At 36.9% G+C, this 26,199-nt stretch overlaps 1 protein-coding gene across 4 annotated transcripts in view; it reads right to left on the reverse strand.

The window, feature by feature from the left end:
* Crispld1 (cysteine-rich secretory protein LCCL domain containing 1) overlaps positions 1 to 19,069 on the reverse strand; it is a 47,296-nt gene extending 28,227 nt beyond the window's left edge. Inside the window, exons 1-5 of one of the 4 annotated variants that reach the window (XM_039110140.2) lie at positions 18,363 to 18,833; positions 17,222 to 17,541; positions 1,562 to 1,680; positions 1,123 to 1,255; positions 144 to 259 (exon numbers count right to left, since the gene is read on the reverse strand). In XM_039110140.2, the coding sequence (XP_038966068.1) occupies positions 144 to 259; positions 1,123 to 1,255; positions 1,562 to 1,680; positions 17,222 to 17,479 (626 nt within the window). In that variant the 5' untranslated portion in view covers positions 17,480 to 17,541; positions 18,363 to 18,833. Of the gene's footprint in view, positions 1 to 143; positions 260 to 1,122; positions 1,256 to 1,561; positions 1,681 to 17,221; positions 17,542 to 18,362 lie in introns of those variants that run through there. The other 3 variants (XM_008763477.4, NM_001134963.1, XM_063287849.1) reach the window with 3 other exon arrangements.
* Positions 19,070 to 26,199: the final 7,130 nt, after the last annotated feature.

The raw sequence follows: 26,199 nt of genomic DNA on the forward strand, positions 1-26,199 counted from the left end.
ACTATAATCACTGCAATGGAAGATAATGGAATTAAACCAATATGCTTTATGAATGTACCTTGAAAATTAGAAAAATCAGGATTACAAAATTATTTTCACAGTAAGAAAACTATCCATTAGAAATTATTGCCCTGTCTACTTACTTGGGAGAGTAATTGCACACCAAGTAGACAGCCTTGGGCCATATCTGCCCCCAGATGTTCATGTTGTGGCACAGATTGATGGCACAGCCTATTCTGCTACTTGTAGCCCACACCACCTGTGTTAGAGAAAAGAGAGGCTCAGGGAGGGCTAAGATGAAATGAGACAGTAGTGTATCAAAAGAAATGGATAAAACCAAACTAAAGAAGCCCAGAGAGATCATTCATGCTAGAATGAGATGTGCCCAACATCTGTCTTGTCTGTGATTTGGTTTGTGCTTCTTATGCAATTTATATAAAAAACAGACAAACAAACAAAAAACAAAAAACCTTATAAGCAAAGAGCTCTCTCTGCAGTACAATGTCAGCATTTTCAAAATACAAACTACTAAATAATTCAAACTTACATCTTCATCTTATGCAATGGCCATTTCTATAAAAAAGCTTACTAACTAAAGCAACAGAAGTCTGTATAAGAAGTAAACCTGCAATGCTCAGAAATCCCCCCATTCTAGAAAGAGGGCAACAGTGACCTTTGTCTACTCAAACCTGTCTTCCCTTGTTTGACTTAGAGATTAGGAATCCATGCAATCCTAAACATGAATGTGAAATATAAAACATATCCATATATATTATAAATTCTACACATGTAAATAGTGAAAATCAATCATGAATTATATTATTGGCATCAAATTATTTCAAAGAGGGCAAATTGTTCCTTAACAATATTTATTGGGGCCATACTAAATTATTTTATGTGTAAAGTCATTAAAATAACCTTTTAAGGTAAGTGTTCAGATTTGTTTGATAGTGTTATTGCTTATAGAAATCTTTATTCCTATTCTAAAGGATTAATAATGCTCCACATTTTTAAGTAATCATATTAAATAAAAAAAGAAAAATAAAAACACATGCTTGTATGTTCTCTGGTAGTTACAGTAGCGAATTTGGAGGAAACAACTGTAGCTCACACAAAGCCTACCTGAGTGTAGTGTGTACAAACAGGGCCAGAGCATCTGAAAGGACAGTAAGGGTCGCACTCATGTTCATATGGGTAGCTAAAGTCTCTCACTTCATCATACCATGCTTGTACATGAAAGGTTGGGGGTCTGTATCTGTTAGAAGGAAAAAAATCACAAGTAACAAGAAGAGTGGGAGAAAACATTTAAAACCAATGTAGATTAACAAGGCTTGACAGAAAACTCCTCTGTCTAAGCTACAAGTCTTGAGGACATAAATGATACAAAAAGAAGCTAGGAAATAGGTGACTCTTCTGGTAAGATATTTGAGTTTTCTTTGTTTTGTGCTCTGCTCTTTTAATCCTAGGCAACCAGCATTAGGACACTGCCAGTGATGGACTAATCAACATTTCATTCATGACATTTGTGTTTCCAGAAATAAAAAGTTGTGCTTTCTACTACCTTCCCCAGTGCGCTCCCAAATTCTGTCCAATGGAGGGCAGCAAGCTTGTGGGTCCATGCTCCCACAAACACGTTTCAGCCCAGGATTCTGCAGATCTTTCCAGTTCCACATCCCATGTCTACAGGGTAAATAGAAATATAACACAGACATACAATGTTCACAACTGAACATTTCTTCAAATATGTATTTCTTGTTTTTCCCCTTCTTTCTTAAGTGAATGCATTGGTTTGGTTTTCCCTCATATATCACCTAGAATTTTTTCTCCACCACATTTCTAGTTAACTTTCCTGTCTACACCTGTTCCTCTTCTAGTATCCCTAATTTTTTTGGAATTGCCAGAGTGATAAGAAATGAATTTACCTGACTTTTCTCCTTTAATGTAGCCAACAAAATCCCGCAGATATCTAGAGCAAGGTTTCCTTATAGAGCCTGTAGTATCTTCAAGACTTGATCCTGATCTAAGCATCCTTAGGTGATTGGCCAGCCAGGAATTTATCCTTGGCTTTCTATCCTGCATTATCTAACATGTTCTCTATGTTACCTCTCCAACTCCCCCAGAAGTAAGCTCCACCTTCTATGAGGCTCTCAAAGCTTTGTTACATTCTTTTGTTTGGCACTCTTACCATGCATAGCAATATTTTTTTCATGTCTACCTTTCCCAAGACAGCATGGGTTGCCTGAGGTAGCTGTTTTATTCATGCCTATACCTTTGACCTATTTCCTGTGTTCATTATATAGATACAGACAAATAAGAATTTGTTGGATATATGAATAAATATTGATTCTGGCTACAATAAAGTATGTATATACTATCCTTATTTACAAAATTCAATGAAGATGACTGGCTCATTTAAAACTAATTTACAAAACATCAAAATACAAATTAATAACATAATGAAAATTTACAAGTTATGGATTTAGTATTCAAGGTTTTACTGATTCAAAACATGGCTGTGAATGAGAATAATATTAAAATGACAAAACCATATATACATGAGTACATTGGCACTTTCAGAGCAGGACTCCATATGATAAGAGGACAGGAAAAGAGTCCCAAGTTTGGAACATTTGAACCATTTAAGGGATGGGGCTGTAGAAGAACAGACAGGACAAAATAACACATAGATATGTACATATTTTAAAGTTGATTGGTGACTTAATTTAAGCAGTCAAAGAAAAGAAATGATGGAGTAATAATGTCACAAGGAGATAAGGGAAATAAGCATGTGTCTGTACCTGTTGGAGGAGTTTCAGAAGATTGCAGTATGCATATCAAGAGAATAGTAATAAGCATGCCAACAGACTATAACAACATGCAAAAGCAATTCTAAGGAAAAATATGTCCTGAAGATATACATACTTGGTTAATTATGTAGAGATAAATAACATCTATATCAAAAAAAGGTTATAGAACAATGAGAGTAATGAAAAAAATCTAGGATTATTAAAATTGGAAGGAAGGTAAAGAATGATATAATATTCTTTTCAAGCCAAGAAAAATACCTCAGAAAGGGTAAAGGAAAACTAGTGGCAAATTCCACTATAGAGAACAGAAAGATTTCTGGAGTATATGGGTAATGATGTGAAGAGAGCAAGACAGGAGATTGGCTGAGTACTAATGGATGAGTAAAAGCAATTCCAGATCAGCAATGGAGAAATTTGCCCAGAGACGTTAGAAAGCAAGTGAAAAGCAAAACCACAGACATTGACTTTCCAGATAGTTTAGGGGTGAGATATTGGAGAAGCGAAGGAAGTGGGGGTCCAAGAAGCCATGCTTTCTTTTCTCTCCTTGATTTTAGAAACTGAAAACACCCTAATATGACCACAAACTGAAAGATCTCCTGAAGGAGACAGCCTACCTATCTACACACACACCCCCACACACACAGGTGCACGTCCACATGTACATGCATGTACACACCCTCATATTTACAAAAGTACATGCACATATATTTACAAACACATATGGGTATGGAATTCTTTCTTGTTCATTCATATAATTTTTCATAATAAGTATTTCTTCCTGTTCAAGTGTGAATATAAAATATGGAAAATAGTTTCACTATAAAAAATAAAAGTTTACATTAAATAACTATATTCTTGTTATAGTGTACAATTATTTATCTATCAAAGTACTGAAGCATCTCTACATTCAACTAAAAATTAAAGAGTGGTAAACAATAGTTGGTTATAACTAAAAATTTTTTATTTTTTATTTTAAAAAGTTTTATTTTGGATTAATATCAAATATTCCAAATTACTAAAAACATCATAAGTATATGCTACCAACAAATATTAATCCGGTAAGAACTTTATTTACTGATATAAGTATGCTATTAATTATTTTCATTACTTGTTTAAGTTAAATTATACATTTTAACTTATTATACAAAATATCATTCAAGTGACTGTTATCTCTTCAACAAAAATTACACAAGAAATGTGAATTTGAGTTAAATCCCAGATGATAAGCAAAATGCTGTATCCATTTTTGCATCAGAAAATTGGAAAAATAATCAGGTTTCCAGGCAGTCACCTGGAAAGTAAAGTATCCTTAAGAAACAAACAAACAAAAAAAGGTTTGTTGCCTACCTTGAAACACAAGATTGTAGCCTTTCCCACAGTGCTTTAAGTCACATTGCAAAACCACACTAATCCATAGCTTTACCAGTAGGCCAACCTCATGTTAAGGGACATACACAAACAAGAGGAAAACCACAAATAGAACTTATACGGCTAAAATTAAGATATCTAGAGACTATTGTGTTGATTTTTAAATGCTCATCTTCCACAAGGTATTGCCGTTTTGTCTCTCACTTTCAATCAGAGACTTACTGCTAACAAATGCAATGAGGCTCAGAGAATTCTGGGGCTAGGTTACAAAACAGAGCTTCTATTTGGCTCTCTTTTCAAATACATCTTGACTAACTTGAGCCAGCACAGAATGCAGCCAACCACAGGTGAAAATTGGCGGGAAGGACATTGTGGAGAGACCACACAGAGGGATCAGCAGCTGTGAGATTTTTTGGCCCCAGCTTGAGAATGAAGAGAGTACAGACCCTCATATGATGGTGGCCCAGGTCCAGCAGTAAAGGAAAGCCTCAACTCCACCACCCACTCTCAGGGACCACCCAGATGAGCCCACGGAAAAGGCCTGGAGACTCTACCAAAGGTCAGTTTCTTCTTGCTTTGCACTTGACTATAAACTCTGGCCTGTGAGATTTTTCCATAGAGACTGGAACTTTTGAAAGAGGATATACAACTTCTTCTAAACTCACAAATTTGTGTTTTCCAAAAGAGTGTTTATATCTGTTATAGAGAAAGTGAAATAAAATTTAAAATATGCTCAAACTTTATGTTTAATTAACCTTCCTTAATTATAAAGTGTGTCAGATAAAATGCAAGATAACTCAGAAAGATGTCTTAAGGACTAAAATGTATTCATTCACTTACATGTACTTACAGATACACAGATATAACAACAATTAATGAAAAAGAGGCTGTGAATTTGAAAAGGAGCAAGGAGGAGAATGTGGAAGTGCTTGGAGATAGGGAAGAAAGGGGTGAAATAATCTAACTGTATTATAATCTCAAAAAGAGATTTTTTTTTAAAAAAGCAACAACTATTTTTTTGCTTAACACGTTGAAAACAAGAGAAACAAGAAACAACAGAATCTATAATGTCTCATTTATAATACATGTATATATTTATATATAGATATATATATATAAATATATTTCTAAGGACTAAAGCAGAAAATCAATAATTAAATTTAATTTTAAATCCCTATTCAATAACTATTAATTAATAATAATCTTATAGTGATCATTTATCAAATTTAATTATGCCTAAATGTCTAGATGAAGACCAACAATGTAAAATTTTTTAAATTTTCAGAATAAAGTCCTAAAAATCTATCTGTCCTGGGATTATTACTAAAGCCTAATGACAGCATGGTTCACGTATATATAGTTTTTAGTACACATGTATTTGAGAACAAAGAATATTTCATACTTTAGACTGCCAATAACTCATACCCTTACTATTTAAATGGTTTGTAAATCAAATCAAGATTATTTAAGAGTCTTTTTTCTTCCTCTGAACTATTCACCCAGCGCTAATATGAGGTCATCCTACAGTAAAATTACCATTTCTTTATAAAATGGGTACATGAGGTATGTCAAAAGAAAACATGGTTATTTCCGAACTACATATATAACATACACCCACCTATGGGAAAGGGCTACAATGCATTCCTTCCAATTTGGGGATGCCTTCAGGTTGTAACTACTCTGCCTCATTTGTTCTGAAGGACTGCGTAGTAGGAGGGAACATTCAGAAGGCTCAGAGGCTGCAGAGGAAGCAACATTACCCTGAGGCAATGGATGTTTATTAAGGTTTCCTAGAAACTACAGAGATGTGAATTGGACTTCGCTTAAAATCTACTTCCAAACGAAGCCTCCAGGATCATACAGAAAGTAGCAACATAACCATTTCAAACAATTTTCGTTTCTTTATCAAGTTTAATTTTTGAAATGGAAATTAATATTCAGATAAACTCAAGACAGTATTAGTAGTCTTCTTTTCCAGGAATACTATTTCAACATCACAGACATTAATGAGCCTGTCTTCACAGCCTAGAGCAGACACTAATCTGACACCATTCCTATATTTCTCTACAAAATTTGTACTTATTCCTCTCTTGCCTTGCAACTGTCAAGGCCTTTACAGCCAAACTTTCCTCTTTGCTGGCCCTCTACAGCTTCCACTACCACACTTTGAAGACCTTCTTGTTAAAATGCAAATTATGACTCAATTGTACTGGACAGAAGTTATGGTATGCCCAATACCTGGAGCCAAGACCAGTAAGAACACAGAACAGCTAGGTCCACATTTGTACAGTCACCTTTCTTGGATACTAAATTTATTAGTCTCTTTTCAACAGGACTGTTACCCCTTCTTCTAAGTTACTCGGAGATTCTCCAAAGGAGTGTCCACTCCAACACTCTTTACCATAACACCCTTTCAATCTGTTTAAACACACAACTTAATAGTTGTTATATTTTCTTCTTGCTCTGTCTCCATTGTTTTGAATCTTAATTCCCAAATGAGAATTTTAAAAGAAGAAATCTGTTATATAATCTTGTGAGATTTCTGTGACTCCTAATAAATTATTTGCCCCAGAGGAGATCTAATTGTCCATGTGTGCTTGTTCTCTGCTTCTCATTTCACCAGATCCCCAACGGTGGGCAAGACATACTTGGGTGACTTAGGTGCAAGTGGTAGAGTAACCATAACACACCTGTGTTACACACACACACACACACACACACACACACACACACACACACACTAAATAAATAAACAAAAAACCAAAAAACAACAAAAAAACCCCAAAACTCTGATACTTTGAATTCTTTTTGTGAGTACTATTACCTTTTAATAGACTTTCTGATAATCCGAAGACTACATTGTCTTCATTACATTACTGATGTGTTATTAAGATGGGAGTACTATGGACTGGGGATGTACCTTGACCACCCAGTCTAGTTGAATCTGTGAGTTCAAGGAATAGTGATACTTTGTCTCAAAAATAAGATGCTTAGTGATGAAGACTCCCAGTGTTTACCTCCAGCCTCCATGTGCACACATGCAAAGGTGTGCGTGTGCAAGTGCGTGCGTGCGTGCGTGTGTGTGTATGTGTGTATGTGTGTAATCACAAATATATTATTTTGTGACATCTTGATTGGTGGATATGTGATCAATTTGTGACAATGAATTTCTTCATTAGCTACATTCATAGCCCAATAAATTTTAAAAATGAATTTCATTAGCTATATTTATATCCCAACGAGTTTTAGAAAATCAAACCTAGAAAAATACATGATGTAAAAATTCTCACAATAAATCACATTATTTATTTACATAATGTATTAGCTCTTTTGCTCATCACTGGAACCAAAATACTTGTCAGAAACAATGTCAAAAAGGACACATTTATTTTGGATCAGGTTTCCGAGAATTATAGTCTACCACAAATAGGAAGGTATGGTAGAGCATCTGTCCTGTGTCAGAGTGACCAGAAAAGCAGTAGCTTGTTACTTGGTAGCGACTAGAAAGGAGTGAGCCAGATGGGAACCTGAAGTAGGCATGACCATCAAGTCCCATCCTTAATGGCTTCTGCCAGCTGGCCTCCAAGGGACAAAGCTCCTCTAACCTCCCAGAACAGCATCATTAACTGATGTCCAGGTGTTAAAGCGATGAGATTAGGGGTGGCACGTCACACTCAACCTGAATAAATAGCAATAACTTAGGTTTCTAAAGCTGAAGGGAAAGCTAATTGTTTCTATTTACTATGCCTAGGGTTTTTTAAAGATTAAAAATGAAAATCTCCTCCTGGGTTGAATTAGTTTTAAAAAATCTTACATAAACAAAGAAACTGAAACCACAATATACTCCAAAACTTCTATTAAATCAAAGACTGCTATTATAAACACACAAATCCGAGTTTACATGCTTTCAACACAACTGATGTATTGTATGTACTCTTTGATTCTCTACACTGATATTTACATATTTACATCCTATGCTGTCTATATTAATAACTATTCCATAAAGGTGAAAAATTTGTATCTTTCAGTGAGAGATACATAAACTCTATACTCTCAGTTTCTCTTAATTGCTAGAAGAATTAAAATCAGTTTGATAAAAATATTTTCTATGAGACTTTGAAAGACTACCGAGGAATAATTTTCCCTGAATATTTAAAATATAAATGATGATACTAAACAAGGACTATGATGGTTTATATGTATGAGTATGTATATGCATATATATATACACAAATAAATACATATGAATATGTATCTATATGGTATGTATATAATGGCTTTCAAGTATTTCTGATTATCGTGTGTGTGTGCGTGTGTGTGTGCGTGTGCGTGTGTGTGTGTTTACATATTCTCTGTTTCAAGTCATATCTTTGTCTCCAGTGTCCTCATGAACTCTAGGCACTGTGAAACAGAGCTTACAGTAATGGAAATCCCACTTACACTCAACCTCACAAAGACCCCTAGCATAGAAGAGCCATAGACACTGTTTCACAATGTTCCTTCATCAGACCCTCTTCATTTTCCTCTGATCTGAGCTCCAGAACTCACTGGAGAAACCAATAGCATTCACACAAATATAATCTCTTTTCTTCAACAACTGAATCCAATGTTTTTCACACACGTGGCCTCAGATTTGCTGCTGAAATTAATGGAATCATGTTGTGGAAGCTATACCTTCTCTATATTATGTAAGATCCTTCATTATTTTAACACATTCTCTCCTAAACTGAAGAGCAAAAGTGTTCTGATCTTACCCATTAGTTGCTTTCTCACTTCTCTGATCTCCCCAGTGTCATCTCAGAAAGTCAAAGTGATGTCACCACCTGCTCCCCTCACCTTTTTCTATTTCTTCAGTAGCGTTTCTGTGCACAAATCAATGATTAACATTCTTTTAATGAAGGTTACCAAGGACTCCCACACTGATGAAACCACTGCTCATCATCATATGAACTTTTTAACAACACTGAAAAACTGTTGAACTCATTATCTCTCCTCCTGCCTTACAAGAAACCTGTGTATGTCATCTGCACCTCCAACTGTGCCGAGTCCTTGCACTGTTTCTTTGTTGCCCATTCCTTTTGGTTTAACACCAAATACCATAATTTGGGCCAATCCAAAGCATTCAATCTTTAGTCCATAACAATTTTTTCTTTCATTCAGGCAGTTCCACCTCAGCTAGTATAACTCCTGACAATATCTACAACCCCCCTATTACTATTACCTCAAACCCCAACTCTTCACTGAATATTAAATGTAATTAAGGATGGTGTGGCCCTTCAAGCTCAGTCTTCCCCAGAAAAACCCTGTGATGTCATCTTCACTTTGCTCTGTTTTTCTCCTTCTGCCACAGGAAATGCTTCAATTAGTCATCAAGGAGCTGGGAACTCTTATATAACCTCAAATTCTTCTTTATCATTTGTCCTTCTATATGAAGTGAGTCAACAATATCAATGAAACACATTCTGAAACTACCTGTTACGCCATTGTTACCAGTCTCGTGCTGGTCCAAAGCATCTCCCTGAGAGTACAGTAAGGTCTTTCTAACTTAATTCTGTCTTGTAACACATGGCTGTCTAATCAGAGTAATTTTATGACATTTGACAACACTGTAAGTAAAACAAGCTGCATTTACTCAAAATACTATAATCCAGTTTTCTTTTTGCTTGAGAGAAAAAGTGATTCTACTTAACGCTTATGCTACATCATTCTTTACTCCTCCAGTTGTTGGAGAACGTACACTCACTTTGGAATGTAAACCTCCAATCTTATTCCACCCTATACTGGAGTAACAGATTTTGTGTATGGTCTTCTTTCTGTCTGACACATTAGTCTCTGCTTCTGTGATTAGCTGAAGCATTGTAATCCAGTTGCAATAGAAAGGCATTACCAAGCTATAATAATAATGGCAGGTTAGTTTTCTGTCATTTGTATTACCTCACTTAGCTTATGTTTGTGAACCAGATGCATTTTCAAACATCAATTCATTCCTGACACGCAGGTACAATTTCTGAAGGAAGAATGTACAGCCCAGATCTGCTGATATAAAAATTTCAAAATTTCGGACACAAATAAATTGTTTAAGAAATTATTACACCTTTGTCATGTACTCTTACAATTATAAAGACTAAAGGTAAAAAACTTAGGTCAATGGTTCTCAATCTCTGGGTTACAATCCCTTTGAGTCTCATATTATTACATATCAGATATCCTGCATATCAGATATCTATATTATGATTGATAACAGTAGAGAAGTTACAGTTATGAAGTATCATCAGGGAATTTTATGATTGGGGATCCACAGCATGAGGAACTGGGTTAAAGGGTCACACTAATTGAGAATCCCTAACTTAGACTTGTTTCTCCTGTGGCAGAAGGAGAAATAGAGCAAAGTGAAGATGACATCACAGGGTTTTTCTGGGGAAAACTGAGCTTGAAGGGCCTCACCATCCTTAACTGTACCAATGAAATTCTGTGGAATGTTTGTATTATATAAATTCCTAAGAGAGATGTGTAAAGAAACAAAATTTGCAAAACTATAAAGAGAGAATATCCCTGAATTAAATAACATTATTAACTATGATTATATTTATATAGATGGATATTTTCAATTTCACATGAAGGTACACAATATAGACAACTGAATATGCAAAAATGCATTTTTAAATAAACTGTCACTAAATTTGTGATGTGGTCTGTAATTGAAGTTGAAAACTTTTGGCTTAAAAAGATTTAGCATTGTTACTACTACTGGCTATATAAAGTGATGCTGGTCCAGAAAGAGAATGAAACAAGAAAACATGCTAATTTCTTCTACCCAATCTTCATTGAACCAGCCTTGGGCCATCTCATCATTCAGTGGATTCCACATAGTCAAGTATCACAACACACCCTTGATCTTTTTTGCTCTGAGATTTTAAAGAAGCATTTGTAAGAGTTACTTACCTTTCAGCTTTCCTCCATTTTGTATTCAGCCCAACCCATCATCACCCCTCACATCCCACTTCCTAATCCTCCATTTACTTTGTATTTCCTTCCCTTTATCCACACCTCTAGTTTTCAAAGAGTTTCAAGAGCTCATCTTTTTGTTGTTGTTTTGCTTGGTTTTGGTTTTTTGCTTGTTTGGCTTTTTGAGACAGGTTTTCTTAAACGCACTCTATAGACTAGGCTGGCCTGGAATTCAGAGATCCAAGTGCTGGGATTAAAGTATGCTCCAGAAGTGCCCAACAGCCCAACTAGAGCTCCTGTCTTAAATGTCTTTATCTATGGAGATCTTTGTTCTCATCCTGACTTTACTGAGTGAATGCTCATGAACCATAACTTTATGCTGCAGACTGGATACCATGAATCCTACTGATATTGTTTAACCACAGTTTAATAAATTCATGTGGATATCTACACACTCTCCAACACTAAACTCTAGTTTCCCCTAACAAAAACCGTTCTCGAAGAACACATAGCCACTTGCCACATGCAAAGCCTAACAGTACTGCTTCAAAAATAAGCTTATATAATCCACCCATGATAGCACAGTGATGACAGGGGAAGACATTGGTCCCTATGCTGTTCTGAATACCATGTTACAGTTTTCATCTTCCTTATGAAGGAAATTTCCTTATAGAGGAAATATGAGTCAAAACCTGGTTTGGAAAGAGGAGCTCAGAGTAGGTAGGAAACAACTAGCTATTCTGTCCTGGGAAAGGAAGAGGTAAATGTGGATTCTGCCTTCTTTAATCTACAGGGATTGTATCGAATGCCATATAACCAGCATTCTGCAACTTTCACAACATTCTAAAAGTTCCTGGAAGTTTGTAGGATGAATAATGATTTCCATTCTTATATAATCTAGAGTGAAAACTGCCACTAATCTTCAAAATTCTGTATCCCGACTTGGATACACAGGCCTTTCATGAGGAGAGGGAATTCTGTCTCCTGGCTGCCTGCTAGCCAGGTCAACACTATGTATCTTAAAGAAAGGCTTCTTTGAATTTTTCAGGATGCATGAACTAAAAGGAGGTAATATTTATATAGCCACCATTTCTCACCACCTTCACACTGTCACCCACTCCTGGTCACTATCAACTTGACAACTGTTAAAACACCATTGTATTGCTGTAGTCAACTGAGTTTCAACCACTTAAAGCCTAAACCAGTTATGCTTGGAAGAATCCTGAAATCAAGCTTTCTACTACTCAAATGCTCAAATTTTGTTATATATATATATATTTATTTATTTAAAGGAACCTATATTGTCCCTCCCAATAAAATCTCAGTCTTCATTTTCTCTTCCACTTCCCATGTTCACTCTCAGCCATGGCAAACAGCATGGTGAGTCTAGATAGTCAAGGGGGAAAGCTTGCATTTGCTGCTGAGCCCTTGGTGTTGCCTCATATAAAGGACCATCCCAAGGTATGCTGAATGGAGGAACAAAGCCCCAGAACATTCCCCAGCCCTTTATACCCTTTCTCTCTATAAGCTTATATAGTCAGCCTCTGTTTCATCTCCTGAACTTGAGCAAGTTAAACCATGAATACGAACTTCAGTAAAGCTGGCTTTTTGTGTTATTTCTTCTTCCAGTATTGCCATGATAGTGGCAAAAACTTCCAAAGAGTAAAGCATATTAATTTTAAAGTGCAGATATTTTTACAAAAAATAAATCCTGTGAATTTAGGTTTTGTAGTTAAAAATACTTTTAAAAAGATAACTTTGTTTCTAAGCAATACTATTAAAGAAAATTGAAAGACTATTAGAAATTAAGCTATCCTGTATATTATTTTAATTTCTCTTTCATGCCTCTTCTCCACAATTGTCTCAGATATTATTACTTATTATTTCTGTTATGCCTTCATTTAACACATGTATTCAGAACTGAAGTCTAGAAAAGAAATGACATGCATATATTTCACTGAAACTTAAGTATTATAAATAGGGTACAATAAGGTATTTTAGAATGGGGTAGATGAGTGGGTCCACTAGAAAACTCTTTGGAAGAAGGATGACATTTGAGCTCAGTTTTGAGGGATAAACAGGAGTCTGATAAGAAGAGGTGGAACACAGGCATGTAAACATGGAAGATACTCAATTGATTAAGAAGCTACAGAAGCATGTCCTGCATTCAAAACAGCAAGTGCATCAAGATAGCTGAGGTCCATGGTGCAGATTACAGGTGCTTCCTTGCCTGAGTTAATACTAGAGCCTTTAACTTCTTAACCAAGGAGAAGTTAATAGAACGTTTGTTCAACTGAATCACCCATACAGACAAACTGAAGGAAAGGTCAGCTTTACTAATGGTGAAGAGGATGCACTAGACTATAAAACACAAATGAATTAGTGTAGTCTGCTAAATGGGAAGGTGTGATGCCAATGCAGATTTGAGTAGAGAAACAAAGGTGTGAACAAAATAGAAGAGGTGGGGTCAACAACATCTGTGATGTAGATGCTGGAACTGGATTAGCAGATGCACACTCATGTGTGTGGTGGGGAAATCAGATGTGTGGACTTTTATTTGTCTGTGTCTTGGAGAGGACTGAACAGACATTATAAGGCCCTTGGCTTTCGTTTGAAGTTATTGTAGAATGTGTCTACATGGAGGCCACCCCATGCATACTAGGAAATACACGAAGACAGTAAAGACAGAGCCATGTAAGCCTGAGAACATTTCAATTGAACTGATAAAGCAAAAATCAGAGAAACTATTTTTCAATGTTGAAAAAAAAGAATGATATAGATGATCACACAACACTTCAGAGTCATAAATCCATAGGAAGGTAGGCTTGAAAAAAGAGTTACTTCAGTGTCACCTCTGGACTTTGTATTTTTCCACCAGTTTTACCACTGAATAGCCTGGGCCCAGTAGGGTAGCAGACTATCAGAGTTCACATTCCAATAAATAACAGAGGCAAGATTTAAGCCTGCTGCTGTACATATATCAAAAGCCGGTGTTTATACTTGGTAATCTCTTGTCTCTTCATTTGATGCCCTAAGGCTCATTTCTTAACTAACGCTGAAACAAACTCTCCCTGGGGTTTCCAGTTTCCATCACCATGTCTGTGGTTCCAGATTCTTCCCCAGCTCTAGGCTTGTACCTATCTAGTCTGATTCTCCCTAAGCAGACTGTGTCTGGCATCTGCATTTGTCTACTTTCCACTTCTTACCCACAACTTCTTCTCTTACCTTTAATGGTGTTGATCATCTTTGTGAAACAGGACACACCTCACAAGTAGTCTGGAAGAGCTCTCACAAAAAGGAGAATTTCAATACCCTCAGATCAAAGAATTTTGTGCCCCAGGTATGTGAGGATTTTAAGTATATCTATTTATTTTTCTCCATCAAACTATAAGCTCTTCAAGAAAAGGTCTGGTTTTCAATAGATTTAAATCTGCACATTAAGTGATGGTAAAGATAGGAATGAGGATATGACATTAATTAAGTCAGTGTGTGGCTTGGCTGTTGTAGGACTATAATAAAAACCAATTATAAATATGGAGATTAGTTGTTTCAACAATTAAGCTGAAAAGGCATATAGACCGTAAGAGGGCATTAAAAGTTACACAGAAAATGGCTCTTTGTCCAACTTTGAGATTTAAGCTCTATCCTTTTGAAAATAAAATATTTAAAATAAAAGCATTTTAAATAATTGAGCTCACAACAGTCTACAAGTGTCAGTTTTTCCTTTTTATGAACATCATAAAATCAGTAATAGTCAGAATAATTATTTTTAAATAACCCTTCATAATATGTATTCTAAAATTAATGTCTCCTACTATTATAGTGGGGCACAGAGATTTGCAGGCCTGGTTAAACTCAGCACATAGTTCCAATGTTAATAATATCTAAGGGCAACACAACATAAACCCTGGCTGGTTTCTGAATCTACATTTTATGGATAGGAAGAAACCAATGAGTCAAAATGAAAATCAAAGAAACATCCCAGACTAGGCATTATATGTACTCTGCAGTTATTGTTGGTTTGTTTGTTTTTGCAAGTAGACATGAGAATCATGAAACTTATTTTTCATGATCTGATTATTAAGTCCCACACAGTGACCAATCACAATCTCTTATGTAGGATTGAGCCAAGTTCTCTTTTTATTGTAAATAAAAAAGCCAATGGAGAAGCTGGGGCAATGGTTCAATCCACAAAATACTTACCACATAAACACTAGGATCTAGGCCCTGTCATAAGTGAGGCACTCTCCTAATCCAGGAAGGTGGTGTAAATTGATAAAGGTAACACTGCAGAAGCATAGACAAGAGGAACTATGGCTTTCATTGGCCACCTACTCTTGCTGGTTCAGGGAATCCCAAATTCAGTGAGAGACCCTGTCTCAAAAATAAGGTTGCGGGTGATAGAGGAAGAAATCTATTTCCAACTAGTAACTTCAACATGCATGTACATACATGTGCTTATGCACCTACAAACACAGCATGTACACACACATATGAACATTTACAAACACATACACCACATACACACAAGCATACATGCATACATGAATCCACTTAAGACTAAGCTTATCATCAAATAAGCTTAGAGAGGATCCATAAGTTGCTTTTATTGAAGGCTCACTACTAAAGGAACTTAGAGAGTTTTTTCCCCTTAAGCATATTCATTTTGTATTCAATATTGTGATATCACATCCTGCATGGAATTTTGAGAACTGAACAATATTTTTAGACACCATGTATAAATAGTGCTAGGAAGTCTAAAAATCCATGACATATTTCACAATGATATATTGTCACCTTGTAATATTTATCTTAAAGAATTAAACCGCAGGCTATTTCAGTTAATCACTACAACCTTTCCTGGGATAGCCTTAAGGAGCATGCATCAGAGAAACATTAGTAAGTGGCCATTCACACAGTCAGTGTGAGTGATGGCACCAGGATTTCTACCTGCTACATGGGCCCAAAAATCTCAGGTTCTGATGAGGTATCTTGAATGCAACCTTTCTTTAGCATAAAACAATTTTCAAATAAAAGTTAAAATAATGTATTGTACTATTTTGTAAAAGGCAATGAAAAGTTAGAACTTTCATGTTTCTATTGATTTATCTAAAGGAATAACCAGCAGAACTAATGTAAATAAAGGGTGAAAAGGGACAATGGGAACACACTAAAACTACTTACATCACACAACCTGTCTAAGGTATGCCTTTGAATGTGCTCATTAAATAAGCTTTGCTGTCACTGAAGTATTGGCTATCTGGCTTTGCTAGCACAATGCATTCTGAGTTCATGGGAATAATATAATACAGTTTGAAAGTTTGTCTAAATATGTAAGGCATGCAAATAATTTTAAAGAACTAATTTTGTGTCCCAAACCTGTTGATTTATATGAAGTAATTAATGACAAAATGATTCTTTAAAATTTGATTTTTTTGTCTAGGGTTATATTTATACTTTGAAGCCCACAAACAATAAGTTGGTTAAAGCAGTTGAACATAAAGCAAATATAAAGTGATTTTCATTTTGCAAGAAACAAAAGTCTACTTGTGTGCCAACAATTCAGAACTCTTCACTAAGTCTCAGTCTGAGTTGTGTAGATCCACTATTTACAGGAAGGTTCTATGGGACCCTAGAGCATAATCTTTCTACTAAGTAGATTAAATGCCAAGCCTGAGGATCAAAGTTTGATGACCTGAGTTCATGAGCTGAAAGAGAGAACTGACTGCTGAAAGTGGGTCTCTGATTGCCACCTCTTCATCATGGCATGTGACCCCTACACAAAAGAATTAAATGTAAAAAGAAACATTTAAAGTCCATACAGCGGCTATTTAGGAGTGGGATGACCTTCCTTCTGATCAGAGCAGAGTTTAGAATATTTAGGAATAGTAAATCTGAAGGTACACTGAAGTTGAAAGAGCTCTTAGCAACAGAAACAGGAACAGAAAAGTGTCCAGATAAAAATATACTTGAAGAAAACATTAAAAATTAAAGCAGAATGAGTGGGAAAAAAATTAAAGAACACCACGAAGGAATTTACCTATGTTGCTCTATGCACCAAGAACATTTCTTTGATATACACCACGTGAACAATGTCTTACCATATACTCCATATTAGAAGCGGCTGGGTACACCTGACTTCTCAGTTTATTATGGAGATCCAAGATGCTCTGCATGTCATTATCTGTGATGGCTCTTTTCCCTCTTTGTTTAGCTGTCCACCATTCATCATCCTCATCCATGTACTTTTCCAAAAGTTTCTCCAACAAAGTGGCATTAGGAACCACCATAGCTGGAACTGCTCTAGCCACGAATAGCAGTGCGGTCATTCTGAGCCACTCCTGTGCCTTACACATCATAATGAATGGCCTCGGGGCTTACCCGGGAAAATCTCCAAGACAGGCTCTTCCACTCCTTTTGGCTATAAGACATGTCATACGATTCAGATGAAATTATTTTATGATAGCAAACTCCAACACGTAAGCACTCCGATTCTGAACATCTCTCCATTTTTATCTCTCCATTATTCCATAAATTTCACACTGCACCGTTGGCACTAAATATTTTTCCAAGCTACCCACTAAGCCAAAAGTTGAGGGCAAAAGTAGCTACGGAAGCTCAAAGCTTGAGAATAATTTCTGAATTACAAGGTTTTAAATGACATATCCTGCAATGAGTACTATTTATAGTGTTTTATTTTTGTCTAGAGGTTGATATTCTCTGTAGTAACTTTAAAGGTTTTTGTTGTTGTTGTTGTTTGCTTTGTTTTATTTTATTTTTAAGGCACAATATCTCAGCATTTCATCTCTGGTTCATAGCTATTCATAACACTATTAATACCCATGTTCCTGGGTACTTGGAAAAGGCCCTGTGATTCACTGCAAATAAATGGCTTAGGTCCCTGGAGCAATTTTTTTTTCACCGATGCACAGAGGGAGAATTCAATCATATTCCCATATTCCGGCAAAGTTTGACATATACCCTACCAAGAGTGCTCCAGAAGAACTTCAGAGCATGTCCCTCACACAAAACTGGAGCCCACGGTTCACTGCACCCTGCAGGGAGGGAGCCCCCAGGACAAGGTGAAACCAAGGGTTCTGCTCTGCAATCCGTCTACCCTGTCTCTCCTAGACCTTTCTCTACAAGTCAGCGTTTTTCCTAGATCCTGTTTCCAAATGGGGAACCAGGAAAACCTGGCAGCTGGACTAGTCTAGATGCGGCTTGTGCATCAGTCACCCTTACCTCTCCAGTGTGATGTTACCCCCGAGAGCAGAGCCTAGCAGGACGGCTTGTCTCTGCAGCTGCTCGCAGCCTGGACTCTGCTCTTCACAGAGTCGACGAAGGCGAAGGGCCAGCCACCACTGGAGTCTCAGTGAGGAGCTGACCCCTGGGGACCTAAGTCCCTTCCTCTGCAACTCCTCGAAAACCTGGGAGGGGCAACGAGGCACAGGCTCCAAAGTTAGCCGTGTGGCCCCAGAAAGCAGCTCGCAGAGTGGGCTCCTCTGTGTTCCAGAGCTGGAGGATGAGGTGGAACAAAGGAAAGATCCGCAGGACCTAGTGCTTCAGCTGGGTGCTATCTCAGCGTGCAGAGACCTGGCGCCAGGCACTTCCGCCGCCCCTCAGCGCTCGCGGGCATTTATTGAGGTCCCTGAGCAGGCACGTGATGCCCGAACTCTCCTTGCCCAGCCCCCACCTCCACCTCCACCTCCACCTCCACCTCCACCCAGTCCTGGCCGGTGGCCCACAGGAGTCGACTTGCTTTCGTGGGCGTGAGCTGTGACTCTGTGAGTGGGGGCGGGCAAGGTCTGGGCCTTGCCCAGGAAGAGAGCCCCTAACTTCTCCCGCCTCTCTCAGATCAGGCACCCTCCCTCTAGTTCTCTGTTGGGATGTTAAAATTCCTTACAAGTCTGGCTGCAAAGGAGCTAGCTCCAGAAGTGAGGTAGGTGGGCATGGAGGTAGGCTCAGAATTTCCAGACTTGTACACACAAAAGAAAATCTACGGAGTGGGATGAAGAGAAATTTTCTCTAATGGTCCCCATTGGTCTCTAGTTTCTAGAAGGGAGAAGTCTCTTTTTGGCCTTAATGAGGACCAGATGGAAAAAGAGTTTCAGAAGAAGATTGAAGCGGATATTGTCTGACAGTTAAGACCTGTAATTCTAGTCATAAAACATGCAGCATTGGCTTCTCAAAAGGGATCGCTGGCACTTGGCATTTGTGAAAATGAGAAAAGAGTCCTTTAAACAACATATCATTGATAGACTGTCAAGATCTCAAATCTCAGTCCCAGGACAGATACCTGTGTTGCATCCCAGAGTAGGAATTTACTAATTTTAAATTCAAAAAGTATTGCTCTACTGAGTGTGGTGCAGCTTGTACAAGCACACTTTGTTTTGAAGTGGATTGTCTAATTTCCCTGTCTTTGCTCCTTTGAGAGTTCTCATCTCAAATTTCTGTCTCTATATCTGAAATGTTTCACAAGACCAAATAAAAACCCTGGTAGAAATTCTCAGTTTGTGCCAACCTGCCTCTTCCTATTATCCAGCTGCTCTTCTGTAGTCAGGCCCAGAGGTCTCTGGAGACAGGAGTCCTTGCTGCCTGAAACAGCAAAGAATGGGAAACAGAACTATCAGAAAGAGGAAGTTGTTGACTACACCAAACCTTCTCAGATTCACAAGTTTTATCTTCAGCATCGTACACACAGAATGGCTGCAAATTCGTCGTTTTGGAATATTAATTCATAATTCTTGTCCCTGGCATTCCGGAAACAGGCCTTTTGCATCTGAAACAGGCGAGTTTGTGGTAAAGGACAGGTGATATTACTAAAGATGGAGATCATGTTTACACTGAACACTTTATGTGTCATTGAAAATCATAGAGAGAATTGAGTTAAAACTGTTAAAAGTAATTGTATATATTTGAAATATTTGCAAATGACTGTAAATAAAGATGATTAAGAAATTTGGCAAAACAATTATCGTATTTTAATATAAGAATGATTTAAATATTCATCATATTAAACATTGATCTTCAAGAATCTTGCATTTCCACCTCACTACATAAGCTTTTACGATACAGTTCATATTTTTATTTACTATTGCAAAGTCCACATGTCAACAGAAGAAAACATCTTATCCACATACAATGCATGTCAAAATGGTATTTTGGTTTATGGCTGAAGCGGTCCCTCATAAAGCCATGGTAGATTGTAACATTTCTACTCTATTGTGGCAGACATTGTTGTGCACTTGGTCAACACAGGGTCTCCCACTTCTTTATTCCATCCAGGTCTGTAGCCTCTGGTTTTACAAGGGGTGTCCCATCAGCAGTAACCTTAGGAAGAGACTGTTGTTCATTCTAAGAAAGTCTTCAAAATGGATTCCTGGAGAGTGAGAAAGTTCACGCAACCCTTGTTCATACTTCTAGAGGAGCAGGGATGTATTTAGAGGTGAGGAAATGGGTTGCAATGGTTTTCTTTTGTGATCAAACAAAAATATATCTTTAAGTGCTAATCTGTAAGATTTGAAAAATACAAACAAGGGACAGACTAAAGGAATGAGCTGTTTATCTGTTGAACAGAATAGTCTCTGCCCCTCTCTGCTCCTGGCCACTCACCTCATCTTCGTGTTATGTGAAGTAAGAAGTGCATGTTTAGGCCACACTGGCTCGGCTTGAGTATTAGCTACTTGTCGCCTAAAACACTGCAATTCATGTTTCTGCAAAGATGAATCTCTTTTGCTAGTGTTATATTCCCCATGCTGTAATTATCCATGTATGTGGAGAGTAAGGAATTACCTTAAAATGTATGCAAGCCTACCTCTGAATTTCTAAGTGCACACATGTTGAAGAGGTGCCAGTTACTCCATAGTGCCATAACCTCATGTATAATCTATCAAGTCTTTTCTCTGGGATGTATTATGATACATTTCTTGTGTTTAGTACTTTAATAAATAGAACTTGTATGGATGTATCTATTTATTTTAAAGACTTATTTTCCTCTTCTGTGTACATGTCAGTGCCTGCATATATGTGTACATGTACATTACATGATGCCTGGTACGCAAGGAAGCCTTTAATGTACGTATGGTGTAAGTGCCTGCATGCTGTTTGTGTGTGTGTGTGTGTGTGTGTGTGTGTGTGTGTGTGTGTGTCTGTCTGCCTGTCTGTCTGTCTGTCATACCTTGTCCCCAGGGAAACCAGAGAGGACAACAAATGCTCTGCAGCAGGAATTACAGGAGGTCATAAGCCACCAAGTCAGGGTTGAGAGCCAAACCCAGATTCTCTCCAATAGCAGCACCTGTTCTTAATCCCTGAACCATTTGACCAGTCCTGGACCCTGCATGAGAAATACTTGCCTATCCCAAAGTCATAAAGAAAACACTGCTATGTTATGTTTTAACTGTATTGCTAGTCATTTTTGAATCATGTCTATGTTCCAAATGGGGTGGATTGGTGCTCTCATGTGAAGAAGGCACTTCATATAGACTAATCGGACAGTATAAAGCTTAAATTTCAAAACTAAGATAGAGAAATAAATTTCATTGTAGAAGCTATGATACTTCGGTTGGGTTAGTAGAGAATGCAACTGTTCAGACCCACATTCACGTTATAAGTTGGTAACTCTTTTAGTGTGTCCTGGGGTCTAGGAAAGAAAAATAGCCTGTTTTTAGATTTTAATGAGACACGTTGTTATTTTTCAATTTGGGTGCTCCTCATTCACTACCTTCAGGAGTTAGTTCCACTTTAAGATCGCTTTGCTCGCAGCTAGGCCACTCTATACATTTATAAAGTATTCAGTAATTTCCTCATGCTTCTCTGTCTTTTCTGCTACTCTAATCTACCTAGGAAATCTGAAACATTCAGTCTGATGATCTAATACAAACCACCCCCTGCCACAGGTCTACATGGTTCAGCCATCCCTTCTGCCACTTTCTTGCCCTCTTCCAGTTCCTCAAGTGAGAGCTACTTGTATACTTGCCCCACTTCCCAATAATGGTATAATTTTTTATAGAGTTAAATACACAGATGAATGGAACTTTTGGAAATACAAAAAATGATCTTGGGAAAGTATGTTTGTGACTTGATTTTTTCCTATTGCCTCAACAAAATGCCATATAGAAACAAGGAGAAAGGGTTTGTTTGGGTTTACAATATAGGGCACATACAGTCTTTAATTGCAGGATATATGGCTGAAGAACAGTTTAAGCAGATGATGGCTGGTCACAGAAGGAAGCCAGAAACAGAGAGCTTGTTCAGGAAACAAAGAGTTCTGGCTGGACGGAAAGGCAGGCAATGACCCTTAAAGTCCTAGTGGCCTCCATATGCAAGCTAGGCCTCATGTTCCAAAGGCTGTACAACTTCTAAATACAATGCCAAGGACCTAATGCTAAATTCTAAATAAATACCAAGGTCCAAGTGGATAAACACACTTGAATCTAAGGGTACGTGTGCATAACAGACAACTGGAATCTACAAAATAAACAGAGCTCATCATGCTTGTTTGTCACATAAGATATTTTTCCTTTGGGATGAAACATCTACAACTAAAGTAAGTTTGTGGGAAACAATTGTGCTACTGAGAAAGGGGCAATTATTTTAAAAGTAAAAACTGGATAGGAAATTAGCAATTATAGGAAGTATCACCAGACCAAATAACATTAATAAATTTTCAGTATTTTTTAGTTAAGGAGTACTGTCCTAAGACATTCATTTAAATTAAAATTTATAGATATAAAGTCTCTCTTAAATAAATGCAATTCGTGTCTAAGCCATTTATTCTTTTCCATAGTTCTTTCCTAATGACCTTAGAAAATGTTTCCTAACAGTAGAAAAAGGTCACATATTTCAGGAGGATGCTGTATTTGTGTTATGAATGTTTTTTCAATTAGTGGATTATCTTTCTACATATCATGGTATAACCTGCATGTATAATTACAGCGTCAGCAGATTTTTAATCCAGAGCACATCCCAGAGGTAAAAAGATACATTAATTGACAAAACTATCCATCTGGATTGAGCAGTATATTTTCACTTCCTTAAAGCATAATATAGAGAGATGCAAGTGTATTTTTCAAATGAAACAAGTTGTAGGGCACATTCATGGGTAGCCATCCCCATCTAGATCTGCAGATGTGCTCCACAAAGAGTTTGGGATAGAGGTCTTCCAGGATTACTGGGGAAAACTGCTGAAAGACCATTGTTACAGGGAAAGTCTCTACCCTTTCATCAGTAGAATTAATGGCTGTGACAAGTTTTTCATTCCAGCCTAAAAGGCACGAAAGCTTCCTCAGCCTCAGCTTATGAAGAGATAGTTGACTAAAGCCTATATTCCATTTTAAATTACAATTGTATATAATTATGCGTAATAAAACTGAATAAAAAACATTAGCGTCTGACATATAGATGCACTTTACACCATAGAATGGGCATGTATGTGTAAATGAGTATGTGTTTGTGTGTTTGTGTAGTACCTTAGGATTAAATGTTTTTTCAATTTATATCATGGGAGTTATTAAAAAATTGATTATAACTAGACAAATTGTACAGAAAACATGGAAAATAGGGAGGATTTGAGCAACCCTTTTATTTGTAATATATAACCTCCAACTTTTTCCTGAAAATAAGACCAAAGATTAGTATGGATCTTATCAATGCTCTCTATCTAAATATCATTACTGGGGAGATGTCAATAACACATTTTGTGTATAACCACAAAGAAGTGAGTTTAGATTAGAGCCCTTTTAAAAACCGGACAGGCAGCACAAGAATTGGGTAGGCAGAAACAGGAGGATCCTTGGAACTCATTTTCCATTCAGTGAGCTCCAGGTTCAGTGAGAGTACCAGTCTCAAAAAATAAGATGAAGAAGTAATGAGTAAGACAGATGACATAAACCCCCAGCATGCATGTGCATAAGCACATATATACTGAATAGATACATAATACACACACAAAGAAAGAGGTGGAGAGAAAGGGAGAAGGACAACTAGGAAGAGAGGGAGAGGGGAAGATACAGAGAGAGTAGGAAGAATTACTATTAAATAAAATATTAGGTAACCAATGATTTTATAAACAAAAAGCAAAGCATATAGGCAAATAGAAAATGTTGAATTATTTGCTTAAATAGCAAGCTTTTGCAAACATATTTGAAACATCCATAAGGTCATTATTAAAAAGTGCATCATTGACAGGAGATGCCTATTTCTTGCTTCATTTAATGATCTTAATTTCAGTACCAATTTTGGTATCTTCTTGCCTCTAAATATTTCTTTCTTTGCAGCACTTGTGCAAATTCTTTTACAAATTATAATATATATCAACAACTACAGTTACCTCTTTTCTCTCTTCTTTCCTTTTTTCTCAAGTCTTAATTTTTTCAAAAACTTCATGGTTGCCCAACTATAAAGATATTCTAAAATCTGCATATAGCTTAAAATGCTTAAGGAAAAGCAAGGAAAAACTATAATTTCTTTTAGACTTAAAGAAACTCATAAGATTGAATTACAATGGGTGCCTAGATTTGAGACTCTTTGAAATATATCTTGTATGTGTATGTGAGTATGTTTGTGTATACGTGCACATACGTGCATTTGTGCATAGACACCAGTGGTTGACGTACAATGTCATCCTCACTTGAACCTTACCTTATTTTTATAAGGTTTATTTTAACTGTTTTTAAAATAATTTGCTTGTGTAAGAGTGTGCAGGAGGCAGGGGGAGTATTGCACATGAATTCACATATTTGCAGAGAACAGGACTCTCAGACATCCCTGAAGCTAGAAGTCCAGGTGGATATGAACCTCTAGGCACTACTCTTGGATGTCGAATTCAGGGCTACAAGAGCATTATGTACTCTTAATCACCAAGAAATGCCTCGAGCTCAGGTCACCATATTTCTTGAAACAATGTTTTCAGTTGTTGCTGTTTTTTATATGTTTGTTTGTTTGTTTGTTTTTACTGTCTGGAACTCATATGTTCAACTAGACCATCTGGGCAGCTAGACCCTCCAAGAATCCACCCATCTTATCATCACTAGTGACACAATTTGCAATTATAGGCATATGTCACAATACCTGACATATTTTATATGTGTCAGAGATCTAAACTCAAGTCTCCATCCTTGTGTAGTGAACATAATAACTAATCCATCTTTTCAGCCCCCAAATATAATCTATTTTACATAAAATAAATACATAGCAACCTCATAATAAATACAATTAAATTTAATAGGTATTTTCTGTAATTTGGATAAAAAAGAATTTTTCTATGGAAATTTTTGTTTTCTTTGAGTATCCATGGTAAACTAAACATGCCTCCTGTGGTGACTGATTGAGTTCTGTCCACAAATCTTTTTCTTGCATTGACTTTGAGCTTGACCTAATGACTTCTGTTGCTCAACTGAAATGTTGGCAGAAATGACAGAGTATTGATTCCATACTAACATTCAGGAGATATATCAATTTGAACCTGTCATCTTTGAAGTCCCTCGCTTGTCATGAAACAGCATGCCATGTGTATAGTTGTTCTTTCCAGATAGGCCTTGAATTAGACTCTCAGCCACAGAATTCAGCCTGTCCAAGACCACACAGTCTACCTACCAGATCCATGAATACTCTTAAGTATATTGATCTAAGCTCCAGAAATTTTACTGTTGTAGTCTGCACATGAACCATCAAAGAAAAGGCTGAGCCCTTAACTGTAAGTAATAAGCTGGTCATGTAGAACAAGTGTTGTTGAGGTTAAGAGAGATCAGGTAACTAGAATCGAATGACCCATCTTTTCCTCAAAATTATTGTCCTTGCCAGAGCACTCCCATAACCAATCTTCTCCCACAAACTGCTACTTTCTTAGAGGTGCAAGTAAAAAACTGGAGGTGGGAGGCAGTAGCAAGCTCATAGGGGACATCTGAACTAATTATTTTATTTTGCAGTTTAGATACTTTGATTACTTCTCATTTCACAAATGGCCTGTCATTTGAAATGTTGCAGGGTTTTTGTTTTTATTTTTATTTTTGTTTTGTTTTTCTATGAATCCTGTCAATAATCCAGTTAATTTCTCTTAACCAAACAATAAATAAATACAAGG

Source organism: Rattus norvegicus, chromosome 5 (assembly GCF_036323735.1).
Source record: "Rattus norvegicus strain BN/NHsdMcwi chromosome 5, GRCr8, whole genome shotgun sequence".
Classification (NCBI taxonomy): Eukaryota; Metazoa; Chordata; class Mammalia; order Rodentia; family Muridae; genus Rattus; species Rattus norvegicus.